The following is a 16,917-nucleotide window of genomic DNA, read 5'->3' on the forward strand; positions in this document are numbered from 1 at the left end:
TCCCTCTCACTCTCAATCAGCCCCTTTCTGACTTCAAGTCCCTCACTATTGGGCCCATCTTCATGGCTTTGCCCTAAGTTCCTTTGTCCCTTCCCTCCTTCAGACACTCCTGGCAAAGCCTTCACCCTGCTCCTCTCTCCTCTCCACGTGTCCCCTAGGCAGCTAGACATTCCTGAGAAAATCACACAACCTCGGTGTGTGGAACCCCCAGACCACACACGGGAGACCACCAACACCAGCCTGTGGTCAGTTGTTCTCCAGGAAACTTGCCTTTCCCATCCTCCAGAAGGACTATTTCATTCTCTGCTCTCTGCTCAAACCTGTCCCACTACCCCTCCCACACAACCATCTTACCTCAGGTCACCAAGAAAATAGAAGACACTGGAGGCGAGCTCTCACCACATATACCACAACCTCCAGTGTCAGACTTGTCTTCTCGCCTCACTGTGCGTCTTCCATCTCTTCTCCCCACACCACCACCATCGCTCCCCTGAGACTAGCTGCCGGGGCCATCAGTGACCTCCATGTGGACATGCAGTGGGTGCTCCTGGTCTGCATTGTACTCAGCTTCTCAGCAGTTTGGGGCCCAAGCAAGCTCTCTGCCCTTGAGACACATCCTCGCCTGGCTTCTGACCCCCCCATGCTCTCTTGTCTCCCCACATCATTGACTGCTCCTCCCCAGTTCCTCTCCAGGGCATTCCTTTCCACACCCAGCCATACCAGTACAGTTCCTGCAGCCTGGTCCCCGAGGCCTCCTCTCTTCCCCATCCACACTCCCAGACCACCCCTCTCAACCCACCTGCAAATGTCAGTACCCAACTCCCAGGCTCACCTCAAACTTGATGTGCCCACGATAAAGCCGTGGATGCTTGCGCCCTAAACTAGTGGCTTCTCCAGCATCCATGCCTCAAGCAAGCTCCTGCCCTGCAGCTGTTCCAGCAGCTCTGGGAAGGGTCCAGCCTCCTTCATGTTACAGGACCACCACACCTGGAACATCCCTCCCTCTACTCTTCATCTGCATCTTCCCATCCTGCAGCTTCTCAGACCAGCCTTCCCTGGTCCCCTTCTCCAAACCTCTCCTCCCGCATTCTTTCCATGACGGTCCCCTTCAGCGTCCTCATCTAACTTATCACACTCTGGGAGCATTTTGTTGGGTTGTTGGTTTATATTTTTATTATCTATCTCACCATTATACTGTAACAAGCCAGCAGCCACGTCGGTCTCATCCACCAGCACTATGTCTCCAATGTTTAGCATAGTGTCGGGCACATACTGGATAGCCAAGAATGTTTGTTGAATATTTACCAGTTAATCACAAATATTAAAGATGATGTTTGTAAACAAGGAGTTAATACTCCAGTTAGCTAGGGAAAATTGAAATGGGGGCAATGTGCTGCCCATAAATAAGAAAGAATTTGAGACTTCTCCTATAAGAGAAATATCTTCATCTGGTATAACTCCATTATCATAAATTCAAGCAAGTGGAGCCCAGAGAGGTTGTGTGGCCTGCCCAGGATCACACAGCTGGCTAACATAAGACCCAGCACCAAAGGCCAGTTCTTCTGATGCAGCCATGGGGCTTCCTCAGTGCGTACAAAATCTGTGGAAATTATTTGCTTGTTTCCAAAACTATGCAAGCCCAGAGGAACCTTACTAGTTTGTATTCCAATGAGAGGGACGTCTAAAATTATCGAGAGAACTTTCTGCATGTAATTTCACTTCAATTCTAATTTACCCCACCCAGCAGTAAGCTAAATACCATTGTTAATAAAATCACTAGTTAAAGGAACTTGGTACAACTGGATCTGCCTGATTTTTAACTGCCACACCACCAAGTACACTGCAGTCTTGTTTAAATTTTGAAATTCGCTTCCCACCGCCTACATTTGTTAAATGTATACTTGTTATGTGACTTGGTTAGTTTTACATTTCTTCAATGACTCCAGCTGGGCTTTTCTGCCAAAGGCCCTCCATCTGAGTATATATCATAATCTCTCCGGTCAAAAGAACTACTCCTGAATTTGATGAACACAGGAAAAGAGTTTTTTATTAATATTCTACCAAGCGGGAGCTTTGTTATTTCTTACCTTCAGAAGTGCAACTCTCAATAATCCACACAAACAGGACTTGGGGAGAGAGCCCTCACGTATCTATGCACGCATTTCTAACATACTGACATTTAGAGGCCAATGCCATTATCCTGGAGTTACTTTCCCATAACAGTAATGAGCCCTGAGATCCATTTTTAGGATGACTGCATCATAAGTTGAAAATACAGTGGTTGTTAATAATCTCAAAGCAAAAGCTTTGTTGAATTACAAGTATTAAAAGCATCCTTTCTCAACAACTCATTCTCTAACACGAGCTTCCCACTCACGCATGGGTCTTTCATTTCTTCAAACACTACAGCAGTCACCATCATCACATCCAAGAGCCAGCTCGCCTCGGAAGGACTCGGCTGTGGGTACTTACAGGTTCTCCTGAGGCCAATCATTCTGTAAGGTGCCCGCCTTACTTCTAAAAACCCAACACACAAAACACCCCGCTCCCACACGGATGGCAAGAAGAGCATACGTACCTTGTGTGACAATGGTTGGCGGTTGCAAGACAATGCGCCTTTGGGCCACGCCAACAATGTACAGCAGTAATTGCTCTTGGAGGTCCCCAAAGCTACGGAATTCCGGGACAGTAAACACCATGTTGTCATTGGTAGCTATGTGCTGAAGCTCTGCCTTGGAGGCGGCCTGGGCGCCGAGGCCAAATGAGAATACGCTAGCCTGCTTCAGCGCTACCACCCCGTCGCGGATCTCGTCACTAGAAGGCCCGGCACTTATAAGGACCAGCACCTGGGGAACCCCTTCCTCCACTCGGCTGCCTCCTGCCCGGGTGAAGTGATTCTCCACCACGAAATCAAGGGCAAGGCCGACATTGGCCAACTCCCCACCAGTGAACCCAAGGGCTTTCACTGCATCCAGAACCTGAGCCTTGGTGGAGTAGGTGTCCAAGGAGAACATGGTTCTGGGCTCATCACTATACTGGACCACCCCCACTCGGATCTGCTGGGTTCCGATTGAGAGTCTCTCAAGGAGATTTACAAGGAAGTCGCGAATGACTGCGAAATTGACACTTCCGGTGTTGTTTGATCCATCAATAAGGAAAATAATGTCAGCAGAGTCTTGTGCTTTAAAAGAAAGAAATGCAAAAAATGTGAAAGCGTTAGAACAAGTGACCACATGCACCGTTCAGTGTTCTGACATGTTTCTTTGGAAACCAATGAGAAACACGAAATATGGACAAACAAAACACATGTTGATTAAGGAACGTGAAATTCTCTTTTAGTTCTGCATTCGGAAAGGATAAGAGGCAACTTCTTAGAAATGATGGTGTGAAATAGGAACATGTTCATCAAATTTTCACTTGTGCCATCTTTGTAGTTAAATTTTAAAACATCATATTCACTTTCATGAGGGAGAAATCCTGGATACATATTCTAGAAGTTTCTACTAAATTTGGAGGGAAATGTAGTTGCATTACCATACCCACAGGAGAAGATTAACGAGTACATTTACTAAGGTCCAAACACGATTTCTAATTTGGGGACATTTCCTTTATAATCCTCAAGTGATTTTGAGAACGTTCTTTGTCCAAGTGCGCCGCTACAAGGCAGAATCTCAGATTCAGGGTTTGGAGACTCATCATCTCAGTATGTTAACCACTCGATTCCTTGAGCAACTGCTGTTTCTCCTTTTTTTCTTTAAAAGCCAAAACGGCGGCACACATGCAACTTTGTGAATTTGAAAGGAACAGCTCAAGCTACACTTAAAGTAATTAATTAACTAAAATTAATTGAATTCATAGTAAATTAATTAATTTTAAAAATACCCTGATCAATTTTTGGTTTGATGGTCTTGTCACGTATGGCATTTAGTTGCATGAAACTCAGTTGCAGGTCTGGGAGTCGGCTAGGTGTTTTATGTATTTCTTCCTGCCATTGCCTCTATACTCAGTCACACAATGCAGAACGATGTTAAGCAGGATGATATGAAACCAGTCATGACATAATTATCCAACCTTATTTTTATGACGTCCTAAACTGATAGCCTAGCAAGACTGGGAGCATCTAACAAACCCTTAATCAGAATTAGCTCTGGGCTTATACAAATGGACATAAAAATGGATGACCAAGATCTCTTTTCTCCCCACAATGTCAAACATGAAATTTCCATTCCATTACTGAGAATGGGGGCTTCACAGAAGCACTGAGCGAGAAATAGCCATCAGTAAATCTACAAACCTGAGTAGAATATTTCAAAGGCCTAGCTAGAACGTTTAAATCAGACTGATTTAAACTACAGGGAAAGCAAAATTATTCTAGTAAATGTTTTTAATAACTTAAGTGTGTGTGAGGAACAGGAAGAGATTTCACGTGAGCATATGTAATATTTATATCCTAGGATTTCAAGAAGCTATATTTGGGGTGTAATTGCAATATTACAGGTAAGATCATTCATGCTGATCTTTTTCATGAGGCTGAAAATTTTGTACTTAAAACTAATATTTCCTTGTTCCAACAAAATTGCTTTTATTTTTACTATGGAAACAGAATACAAATCTTGTCTCGCAAAATTGAAGAATTTTGCTGTAGTGAAATCATGTTCTAACCCAAGCTCTCTCATTGTGCGAGCTGACCCAGGGATTGATAGCATCAGAACTGCTCTTCCTTCCTTTACAGACACAAAATCCCTGACAACACTTTTGCTGATGAATTCCTTGCATACAGAGAGACATTAACTGGAATACATCTTGTAATATTAACTTGGAAATATCTTGTAATGTTAACTTGGAAATATCTTATAAGGTCTTATGAGAAGGGTAATTTTTACTACAGTAATTAAGATCTTGTGTTTTTAAAAATTGTCACACACAAGTGTTACATCAGACTGGGCCTTTGCTAAGAATTCCAAAGTATTTGCCTCTCTTTAGCTAAAACCTGATTCCTGAAGGATTTTGGAAGTTGCCATACTAGCGGTGTGAACCACATAACAGGCCGTAGAAATGCTCAGGTCATCACACAAGCTAGAGGTCCTGCAGTCCATACCACAAAGTCCTGCAACATTTCCCAAACCTAAACCAGTAACCCCAAGGGACAAAGGAAGATCTGTCACTTACTCAACATAGCGAGACATTTAAAAGGAGGATTAACAATGATCCCAGGGTCAATAATAGAAAAATGATACCTAAATCTCAGAATGACACATTCCTTATTCATTTATTACTTACTTTCTGATTGTAATTTACAATCGTATAAATAAGATAAATGAACCTTGAGGGAAAACCCTTGATTATTTCTCTTCTAAAAAGCTGAACAGCAGCGAGTCATAGAAAAATGTTGGATAATTTGTCATCACTGAAAAAACAACATTGTCTTCTTACGCACACAATGATGGGACACACAAGGGCATGCTGTGTTACCCAGGAGAGCCGAAGCCTCAAATAGATACAAGAACCCCAGGTTCTTGCGTACAGCAAGGCACACCAATGATCAATATTAACTCTTAAGAGTAATCAGATCTGTCTAAAATTAAAAATGTGAAGTTGTCTGGTTTTCTGCTTTTATGGCTTATTATCACACCTTCTGTGGCATTTTCTATGGAAAAATTTCACAGTGCCCTTGGAAAAATCATAGGCTCCCTTAACACCGTTGGAAATGCTATTTTCCTGAGCACATTAGTGTGGGCACACTGCCTTCCTTAGCTCACGGGATGATTCCTTTTTCTGTATTTCCTATACAAACACAAAATTGTAGACAGGTTTTATGAGTTTTTGAAATCTTTATATTTTGCAGAGAAAAGAGAGCTCATGTTGAAATCTGCCCTACTCGTAGATCGCCCTTAGCTTTCGCTTCGGTATAAAGCTTTTGGATCTTATATCCATTTATAAAAGATAGTTTTAAAAACACAACTTTTAGAAGTTGATTATTTGAGTGGAGTTCATTTAGGACAGCGGCAATCCTTCACATTGTATACATATGCAGTCATGCATCGCTTAACGATGGGGATATGTTATAAGAAGTATATCGTTCGGTGATTTCATTGTTGTGCAAACATCATAGAGTGCACTTCCACACTTACACTTCCACACACCTAGACGGTATAGCCTGCTACACACCTCAGCTGTGTGGTACTAATCTTGTGGGACCACTGTCATATATACAGTCTGTCATTGACCGAAACGCCATTATGCAGCGCATGACTGTGTATATTCATGGAGAAAAGTTACCTAGTGGACAGGCAATGGGAAGAAATGGCCCTAACTTACTAGCAATCTCTGTAATGCCCTCCTTACTCCCTTTGCCAAAGACTATAAGCAGAGAATTATTCTTTTCTCCCTGTGGAACATGCAGGGGGACATGATACTAGAGGAATTGCACAGTGAAGTTAATTAGAAAAGACAACATAAACGGATTAATATTCCACACCGGTGCTGCTAGTGGCTTGGACACTAGAAGACAGAGATGCTTTCTTGGCATAAAAACAAAGGTTTTATCATCTGTGTGGAAACACGCTATGTCGATAGGCTCATTTAGCATTCATACGGCAATCTGATTGATTGTCATTCATATAGTGGTTAAATATAAAGGCCAACTCATCCACTCCTTTTCCTGAGTTGGCCAAAACATCAAGAAAGAAAAGATGTCCCATTTCTTCACTGATCCCCTTCACTGTTTTTGACATGGATTCGTTATTATCCCCGTATTCAGAAATGTGATGTTTAGTGAATTATTGACACCAAGAATATTGTAGCGAACAGAGTAGGTCATTATAGATACCCTCTTGGCATTTCCTTGTAACCTGGAGTGTTTGGTTTGGGATGCCCTCAAGGGTCCCACAGGCAGGATCAACACTTGTGTCATAATACAGAGGTGAAGTATGTCATTTGAAGTAGGGAGCACTTTTTGGTGTGAAATATAAGTAATACAGACTGTCACTTGCTCCTCTCTATTAGAAGTAGACCCTCTGGTAGGGGCATTAGCACTCCCACCCTTATCAAAGCTGAAACCATGAGTAACCATTGGGGAAACCATTTTGTAAACAATATCCTGAAACACCTTGGGATTGGTTGGTTCTGAAACCCTTCTCTGAACCAAGCTCTGTGTGCCTAAGACTGCTGGTTCCTTTCTCCCAACATCTAGTCATCTCGTTCCCCATCCCTTGCTTTCTGAACCTCTGTCATGAAAAACTGAAGTCTAGTACTGTTTACCTACAATTTCCCAATTGTTCTGATCACAATACAGAAAGTTCTACCTTCCTGTAGACTCCTCCTGTCCCTTCTGTCCTTCTAGATGTCTCTCCCATGTGGCCCTTTAGATAGCTGATTTATGCCTCAAAATCTCAACTCTTTCTCCTTCTCGCTTCATCTACCATCTTGAACTAAAAAGGGACTGACTTTCTGCCACTCACCTCACCTCCTGCCTCCTGTCTCTGAAACCCTCTTGGTGGCAACCACTTGCAAAAGCTTAGGAGAAAAGTGACCGTAAACCTTGCTCCATATGATCACTTCCTCTGTGCTATGCCTGTCTATTGAGGCCTGATTGTCCATTCACTCTACGTTCATTCAAAAAATTATCCACTTCTTTGCCATACACTGAAGGGATTCTCCAATCTTCCTAAATGATTTCAGTTACATTATGCTCAGCCTGTGTCCACGCCACATACCCTCTGGTCATCTCCAGAGACTTTAACATCTATATGGACAGCTCTCCTGAGCACCAGACTCTCAAGACCCCAACTGCCCTATCCCCAATGGTCCTCTGCCTGTTGCATCCTAAGCACATGACACCCACTCTTCAAGCATCACTTGAAACTCCTCCACTCCCATGATCTGCCTTCCAAGTCTCCCTCCATACACATGGCAGTGTCCTCCTATTTACACACTCAGCTGCCTCTAGGACTCTTCCCCCTCATCCTAGCTTCTCATCCTCTGGCTCTTCAGAAGTCTCCCAACGCATGCAGCTCTCATCTGCTTCCCTGCCCAGCCAGGGCGGGCTATTTCAGGAATTTACTTGCCACCATACTGGAGTTCCTTCTCATACTGGATTTGCCTCTCTATTATTCTCTCTTTGCAAGCTCCAAACCCGGTAACTCCTTTTATTCCAAGAGTGCCTGAGATACCTGCAGAAGGTCAGGTGCCGTGCTAATGGAGAATGCCACAGTCTCGTAATCTCTGCCCATAACTGATCATCACTACAAGGCAGCAGTTGCTTCCTGCACATTTTGTGGTCCCTTCCTCACAGCCCTGCAGCAGCTGTTCAAAATAACTCCAATGCCTCCAAGCTCCCAAACACCACGGCCTCTCTCCCTCTGGCATCTTCTCTTTTTGAGATGATTGATGCTAACCCTACCTGAACTTTCTCAGCTTCCCTCCTATCCACCTCAAAATCTTAGAAACACAGCCCCTTTCTCTTCCCTTCACTCCATTCCAGAGGACATGATTCTCTCCTTCAGGAGCTCATCTTTGCCCTGAGGTTCTTGGTTCCACCGTAACTCCCTGCCCATTCTCCTAGAATTCTCTGCTATCAACTTTCAAATGGCTACATGGACTCATTTCTCGACAAAAGGAGGTGTCTCTGCCCTGCCCATCGCTAATGAGTAAGCCTAACCCTGGGCATTTGTCAAAATGCTGCAGTACAATACATTTGATGTTTTCCATATCAAATTCCTTCCCTCTCAGTCTTTTAGGCACTTAGCACTAGAAAGAGAGCTAATGGGTTTGACTGGTTAAATAACTTGCCAGTCAATTGGTTCCCCACATGTCACTGTACAATGACACGTCAATATAGCATCTATGCATTATCATTGGCTTCCAGGGTGGCAATGATGATGGTCATTGGAACCGTAAGAGTCTCTACAGGCACAGCCATGGTCATAGCATGGAGGAGAAGTAAGAACAGACCTAGAGCTGAAACATAAGGGCCCCCAGTTCTGGTTCTTCCACCTACTGTGTGTCACTTACCCTCCAGGACTCAATTTCTAATTCCATCAATTCTCTGAAATAAATTCTATAGAGTGGAAAAGAGGAGCTCTGTATGTTATCCCATTGGACACAAAAGTGGACATGCTCTCTGCCTCAGCTCATGCTCCCTCAGACATGAAGTTTTCTGTAAAGGACTCGGGCCCTTTGTCCCAATAACAAATGGAGGGATTTTTGTCAGATGCCTACTTAGCCACGCCAGGGCTTTCCTTTCCAAGGAAGGTAGAAATACCTCTTGTGGGATCATAATATCAAGTTTGGTTTTTTAGAGTTAGAATATGAATTGCTTCAAAAACAAAGAACTCCTCTCAGCTATAGGTGAATGCTCTGTTTTAGAAGGAGACTACAGAGATTATTCAAACCTTTGTTTTTAAACCTGTGAATGGTCATCTCTTCCCTAATCCACCCACCCTCTTTCAGCCGTAATGTAGCTTTAATGCCAGCAGTTGCCAAGCTCATCTCCAAAGAATAGCAAGGCAGGCAGCAGCTTGGCGAAGTCGCCATTACCTGTGATGTCTTTAAGGGTCCCTGTGTCTCCAGCCCTTCCTGGAGTCACGGATGAATGCACACAGGACACTAAGTTTCCTACTATGTCATGAAGTGAGGTAAAATTCTCTAGGTTGAACACATGCATATTGAGCGGTTCACTTGCTATTTCTTTTAACGCTCCTTCATCTGCATCCTCAACTCCAATTGCAAACACGTTAACATCAGCAGACTTAAGTTCCGCTGTGGGCAGAGCAAGGCCGTCCTCCGAGTGTCCATCGGTTAATACTACGATAACCTGAGGGACTCCATCACTGGCCCGGCTTCCAGCAGCCTGAGTGAGGTGAGTTTGCATTACGTATTCTAATCCTTTTCCAGTCTGATTGCTTCCCCCAATATAAGACATGTTGGAAATATGAGAGAGGACTTCTTGCTTAGTACGATACGTATTTAACAGGAACTCGGTATGTGGGTTGCCGTTGAACTGGACCAGAGCAAAATGGAAATCATTTTCTCCCACAGCTAAAGATTTTATAACATCATACAGAAACTCTCGAACAAGTTGGAAATGTTCCTTTCCAATGCTCCAAGAGGAATCCACTAGAAATATTATATCGGCAGCGGCACCATTTTTGACATCTTTAAAAAAAGACATTGGTTTAGATTTTTCTCCTGTTCAAGCAATTTCTTCCTATCAGTGCAAAGCCTGCCTAGACTAATTCAGTTTACACTCTGCTGTTCCTAAATAACGCACACCTCACTAGCCACACAGGCACGTAGCTGACTTACCTCACAAGAAGGGACCTGGACACGAGGACTCAAGAGCTGTGGGCGCCCATCATTGACCCCAGTTCTGTATGCAATGACCAGCATACATGAGCCAGAAGCAGGCTCCAGATGGGAAAAAGCATCCCCTGGGGTGTCCTTTAATTCAAGCCTGATTCTTTGTGGCAGTTTGAGCCCCAAGACCCACCTGATCAGACCGGAAGGACATCCTATCCCAGATAACCAACCATCATCTTATGAATTCGTTCTTCAGTTTTATGTCTGAAACTGGGCCTTGACAAGAAGGAATAGTGAAACTACTACTGTTTTACTTTAACTAACCTCCAATGTTTCGGGTAATTTGCAAGAAAAAAATAAATGCAATAAATAGTCTTCTTTAAGTGAGGAAGACTTGTGTAAACGTAAAGAAGGACAAAGTCTCATTTTTCTGACATTTAAGCATGAAGAAAGGGACCCTGAGTCGTTACTACATATTTTTCAGAGCCAGGAAAGCCTTCATAGACGTGAAACATTATTTCTCTCTTTCAAAGAGGAATCTAGTTCTCACTCAAAAGGAGAAGCAGGTGACTCAGGGTGCCAGGCTGTCGGTGGCTGGGGAAGGCCCTTCTGCAGCTGTGGGCCAGGCTGGCTCTACACAGTAGGCTCCCAGACTCTACTTACCTCAGGTTCACCCAATACCCCAACCAACACCCCCTTCCATTGAGGTGGCACTCACCTCCCCGCCATCTGAGAACTACCAAGCATGGTGGGAGAATCTATCAGAGGCCCAGCTCCCCAGGGAAGGAGGGGGACCAAGTCAACCCTTCTGAGCTCATAATGCATGCAGCGTCTCTCACTTTTCTAAAACTCTGGAGGCAGATTCTTAATAGGGTTAATTAGGATCGATTTTTTTAAATAGTTTTGGGAAACCGATGTTTTGACGATTCTAGATGAAAAATATCTTTCTGTGTCCAGAGTTAGAGAGAAAGAGGGTGATCTTTGTTTGTTTTCTTTTTCAGAGAAAATAACTTTTACTCTCAATAGTTGCCTTCTCCTGATTTTGTAAGTTCAGAGACCAACCAGTGCCAGAAATGTGGAAGAGCTCTTCAGATGGTAACATATTTGTGATACGAACTTTCTGTTCCCACCCAATGTGAAAACAAACCACTCGCAAACCAAGTCCAAGACATCAAACCCAAGTTTTAGTAAAAAATAAACCACCTCTCACTGGGTAAAAAGAATCTGAAAAGATCTGCAAACAATGTGAACATCCTGTAATAAATGGCTCGGCTGACTCTTAAAAGCATATCTAAGCTCCCTGTCAAACTCACGATGTCTAAGATCTAAAATCAGAGAACGCTATTCCTTTTAATAACATTAAGAGACGTTACTGGGTCTTACCTGCTTGTTGTTGGGCGCGAGTGAAGGAAAAGCTTGAGAGAAAGAGGTAAAAGATGGCCACTAAGGGCAAATGTCGATGTTTCCTCATTTTGGATTTGTCTAAGCACCAAGAGAGCACCTGCAAGAGAAAACAGGGCCGAAGAGGATGATCGAGTTTTGACCCTCAGATTCCTAATTGGTGAATCAGGAATTTCTCTCTCCTATGAAAAATTGTTTTGACGAAACGAGAATCTTTGAATCTGGTGTCTGTATTTCTTTAGCCATTGCTAAAAACCATGCAAGTGAACCTTTTTCCTCTCAAATGGAGGCAGGTAATGATAGCATGTCACTAAACCAATGGCAGAACAGGAGGGGGTCAGGAGTAAAGGTGCCCAGAAGCACAAAAAGTGGCAGGTTTGTGACACCCAGCTTCCCTTTATGTATCACGTTTGGAGGAATCCCACAGGAAAGCTTCAGCTCAGGGACAGAAGGGGCTTTGCCGAATCACAGCATGTGTAAATACAACCACAGCATCGGGACCATTGCACATCTCGCTCTTCTTCTGTATTAATATTTAGCTCTTTTCCTCCAACAAAAACTTGCCGTGTGCCAATCTCCAGTCTAAGAATGGAAAAAGCCCAGGGATGTTGAATTAACAAGGCTGTGACACTGGACCTGAGGGCTGACCACCTTGCAGCATGGTCTCCTGTATCCACACACCAGCTGGTGGCTGCAAACAGGACTTCCACCAGCCAAGATCATGTTCAGACGGGCTCAGAAGCCTGTGTCACGAGATCTTTTCCCTGAAAAGCACCCTCTCCCCACCCCAAACCAGAAAACAGCCCCACCCCCATGAAACCTTCATGTCAGTCTCTTCACCCTTCAATCCTCAATCCAATGGGATAAGCTGGGGCCTGGGGCCTCCTTAAAACTCCTCAGAGAGCTGGCCTAGGTCTTCTCGGTCTGGGCTGAAGTCCCTTTCCCAGAACAGCCCTTCTATTCTCCTCCCCTTGACCCAAGGCTCTGGTTCCCCAGAATTTTTCTTAGGTCATGGGTACGTGATCTGTGCAGTTGGTTGGTTTAATGCATTCCTGGAGCTATCAAAATTTCCAATAACTTTCAGATTATGGCCTTTTGCACTGGGTCCACAAATCATGGAGCTGGTCCTGGCTGCAGCTGTGCTTATGTACCAGTGACTTCTCTTACCCTCACCCAGACTGGTCAGGGGCTTCCTGGCCAGGGGCTTGGGTGACAGTGCTAGAGGAGAGGAACGTTGGCAGCAGGAGTCAGCTAGAATGTCATCAAAGCACTGGTTTTGCCGTCATGTCATCAAAAGTTATTCAGCACCTGCTATGTGTCAAGAGCCATTTTTCATAATTATCTCATTTATCTTTGCATCATCCCTCTAGGTAGATGCTAACCTTCATGCTTTCAATAAAGAAATTACGGCTCAAACAGTAATTGGCCCAAGTCACATAGATATTAAGGGATACCTTGGCATTCAAAAGGCACTGGCCACTCTGAAGGCTAATAAGAGGAAAGGATATGAAGAAAAACATTTTTTATACTCCGTGATGACTTATCAATCAAGCTCAGTAGCCTGAATTTGGGGCTTTTTAGAAATCAAATGAGGAGCTAGTTATGTTGGGGAAAGACAAGGTGCTTGGAGGCAGATAAACCTGGATCCTGGATCCACCAAGCCCTACCTTAGGCAGGTCATTTAATTGCTTGCAGCCTCAGTTTCTTCATCTATAACTTCAGAGCAATAATAATAATTGTGAGGACTGTGGAGCAGTCTGCTTGTTAAAGGTCAGACACAGAATGGATACTAAGTGAATTCTAACCACCATTCCTTACATTCTCTTCCAAGGTAGGTTTTTGTAGCAAGTCCCAAAGTGTATTTCATGGAACATTCATTCCATGAAAAGTTCTAGGGAAAGACAAGGAGGTTCCATGAGCAACAGAGTTTAAGGAGCATTGAATAACAAGTCCCTTCTGGAAGAGTTACAATATACATTAACATATAATAGCTTTGAGAAGTAGAGTACAAAGCAAAGAAACCTGCCGCACCTTATTTAACCCAGAACTCCCCAAATATATGTTTCATGAAGTCTTTCTTCAATGACAGCTATTCACATGCACACTTCAGGAGCAGTGAGCTATTCATTCCCATGTCTGATTTTGTTAAGTGCTTGTTCCTCTAAAGCACTAGCTAAAGGCATCGCCACCTGCCCAGGTCTCTACCTGACTCAGGCCAGAGGGTTTGTGGATGTCTGTTTCCTTGGACTCCTTTAACTGCAAGTGGAAAGCCTTAGGTGGACGGGCTCACCACCTCCCTGTGACCAAGTGAGACGATTGGAACATGTAGATGATCAAACTTTCTCCAAAGAGGGTCTAGGGAGGGCCCAGAGCCAATCCCGACATTAACATAAACTTTCAGGGTGCTAATTAATATCATTGGTTATTTTTTCTTGTACTCAGTTTCAGGAAGTACTATTTTATATTGGAAATGATATAGTATAGACTATAGTTATGTGGGAAATCCCGTTTGGTTTAAGAAACCTAAATATGTTTAATCTAGAGAGATTAGGTTACCTTATTTATATCCTCATTTATATCTCCTGGTTAGGGGTTGGAGGTTAAAAATAAGAACTTGTAGTGAATTATGACATGAAAAGACATCCATCATCAGTGTGAATGAAAATCAAAAACAGTTATCTCTGGTTTTCAAGTAAATGGCACATTTTCAAATGAGATTTTTTTCCTGTCTTATAATCCTAAAAGTCCAAATGGTTCTGAATTGGTTTTATAATCTCCACCTCAGGAAAGGTTTGACTCTTCCCTGAGAGAGGCAAGGGGAAATGAGGGCAAGTTGGGCATGTGAAATGACTTGCAAAATATATCACTGTTGAGAGATTGAGAACATCAATAACACTCCCTGAAACCTGGAAAAAGTGAGAACAGGAATCCGTCAACAAATTGGATAACCTAGAAGAAATGGATAAATTTCTAGAAACATACAACTTACCAAGACTGAATCATGAAGGAATTAAAAATCTGAATAGACCTATAATGAGTGAGGAGATTGAATCAGTAGTCAAAAACCCCCCAAAAATGCCCAAGACCAGATGGCTTTACTGGAGAATTTCAGTAAACGTTTAAAGAAGAATTAACACTAATCCTTCTCAAACACTTACAAAAAATTGAAGTAAAGGGAACACTTTCAAACTTTCATTTTATAAGGCCAGCATTACCCTGATACCAAAATTAGACAAAGATACTACAAGAAAAGAAAACTACAGACCAATATATCTGAAAAATATTGATGCAAAAATTCTCAACTAAATATTAGCAAACCAAATTTAACATCACATTTAAAAGGTAGTAAATGATCAAGTGGGATTTATTCCTGGAAATCAAGGACAGTTCAACACACAAAATCAATCAATGTCATACACCACACTAACAGAATGAAAGACAAAACCCACATGATCAGGTCAATTGATGCAGAAAAAAAGCATTTTACAAAATTCAATATACTTTCGTGATAAAAACACTTAAAGAAGTAGGAATAGAAAGAAATTACCTCAACATAATAAAGGCCATATATGAAAAGCTCACAGTTAACATCATACTCAATGGGGAAAAAATTGAAGGCTTTCATTTTAAGATCAGGAACAAGGCAAGGATGTCCTCTCTCGCCACATCTATTCAATATAGTATTGGAAGTCCTATACAGAGCAATTAGGCAAGAAAAATAAAAGGCATACAAATTAGAAAGAAAGAAGTTAGATTATCTCTGTTTGGAGATGACACAATCCTATACGTAGAAAACTCTAAAGATTCCACTAAAAAATGTTAGGACTAATAAACAACTTTGACAAGGTTGTAGGATACAAAATCAACACACAAAAACCAGTTGCATTTCTTTACACTAACAATGGGCAATCTGAAAAGGAAATTAAGAAAACAAATTGTATTTATAATAGCATCAAAAAAAGCAAAATACTTAGGAATAAATACCAAGGAGGTGAAAGACTTGTACATTGAAAACTACAAAATGCTGCTGAAAGATATTAAAGAAGACACAAATAAATGGAAAGACATCCCATATTCATGGATTGGAAGACTATTATTAAAATATGCGTACTATACAAGCAATCTAAAGGTTCAATGCAATCCCTATTCAAATTCCAATGGCATTTTTTGCAGAAATAGAGAGAAAATTCTAAATTCTTATGGAATTGCAAAGGACCCAGAAAAGCCAAAGCAATCTTGAGAAAGAAAAACAAAGCTGGAGACCATATATTTCCTGATTTCAAAACATATTACAAAGCTATAGTAATCAAAACAGTATGGTGCTGAAATACAAACAGATATGTAGACAATGGAATAAAATACAGATCTCAGAAATAAACCCTCATATGTGGTCAGATGTTCTTTGATAAAAGTGCCAAGGCTATATAATGGAGAAAGGATATTCTCTTCAACAAGTGGTGCTGGGAAAACTCTCTATCCACATGCAAAAGAATGAAGCTGCACCCTTACCTGACGTATTTACAAAAACTAACTCAAACGCTAAAAATGGATTAAAGTTCTAAACATAAGATCTGAAACTATCAAACCCCTGAAAGAAAATATAGGGGCAAAACTTCATGATATTGTCCTTGGCAATGATTTCTTGGATATGACAACAAAAGCACAGGCAACAAAAGCCAGAATAGGGAAATGAGACTACACCAAACTCAAAAACTTCTGTGCAGCAAAAGAAACAATCAACAGAGTGAAAAGGCAACCTACAAAATGGGAGAAAATATTTACAAACTATATATCTGATAAGGGGTTAATAACCAGAATATATAAACAACCCCCACAACTCAACAACAAAGAAACAAGTGATCTGATTATAAATGGGTAAAGGATTTGAATAGACACTTTTCCAAAGAAGATATGCAAATGGAAATAAGCATATGAAAAGATGCTCAACATCACTAATCATCAGAGAAATGCAAATCAAAACCACAATGAGATATCAACCCATACCCATTAGGATGGCCACTATCTGTGGGGGAAAAAAAAGTGTTGATGAGGATGCAGAGAAATCAGAACCCTTGTGTACTGTTGGTGGGAATGTAAAACGGTACAGCCACTATAGAAAACAGTAAAACATTATAGATATTCCTCAAAAAGTTAAAAATAGAATTACCATATAACCCAGCAATCCCACTTCTGGATATGTATCCAAAATAATTGAAA

The 16,917-nt window shown here is 42.0% G+C and overlaps 1 protein-coding gene across 1 annotated transcript in view; it reads right to left on the bottom strand.

Moving 5' to 3' along the window:
• The window catches only part of COL6A3 (collagen type VI alpha 3 chain), an 84,061-nt gene that overhangs the window by 55,446 nt on the left and 11,698 nt on the right, over positions 1–16,917 (bottom strand). The window contains exons 2-3 of the mRNA XM_070618673.1: positions 11,683–11,800; positions 2,579–3,181 (exon numbers count right to left, since the gene is read on the bottom strand). Of these exons, the coding sequence (XP_070474774.1) occupies positions 2,579–3,181; positions 11,683–11,770 (691 nt within the window). The 5' untranslated portion in view covers positions 11,771–11,800. The remainder of the gene's footprint in view (positions 1–2,578; positions 3,182–11,682; positions 11,801–16,917) is intronic.

This window comes from Equus przewalskii, chromosome 5, assembly GCF_037783145.1.
Source record: "Equus przewalskii isolate Varuska chromosome 5, EquPr2, whole genome shotgun sequence".
In the NCBI taxonomy this organism is placed as follows: Eukaryota; Metazoa; Chordata; class Mammalia; order Perissodactyla; family Equidae; genus Equus; species Equus przewalskii.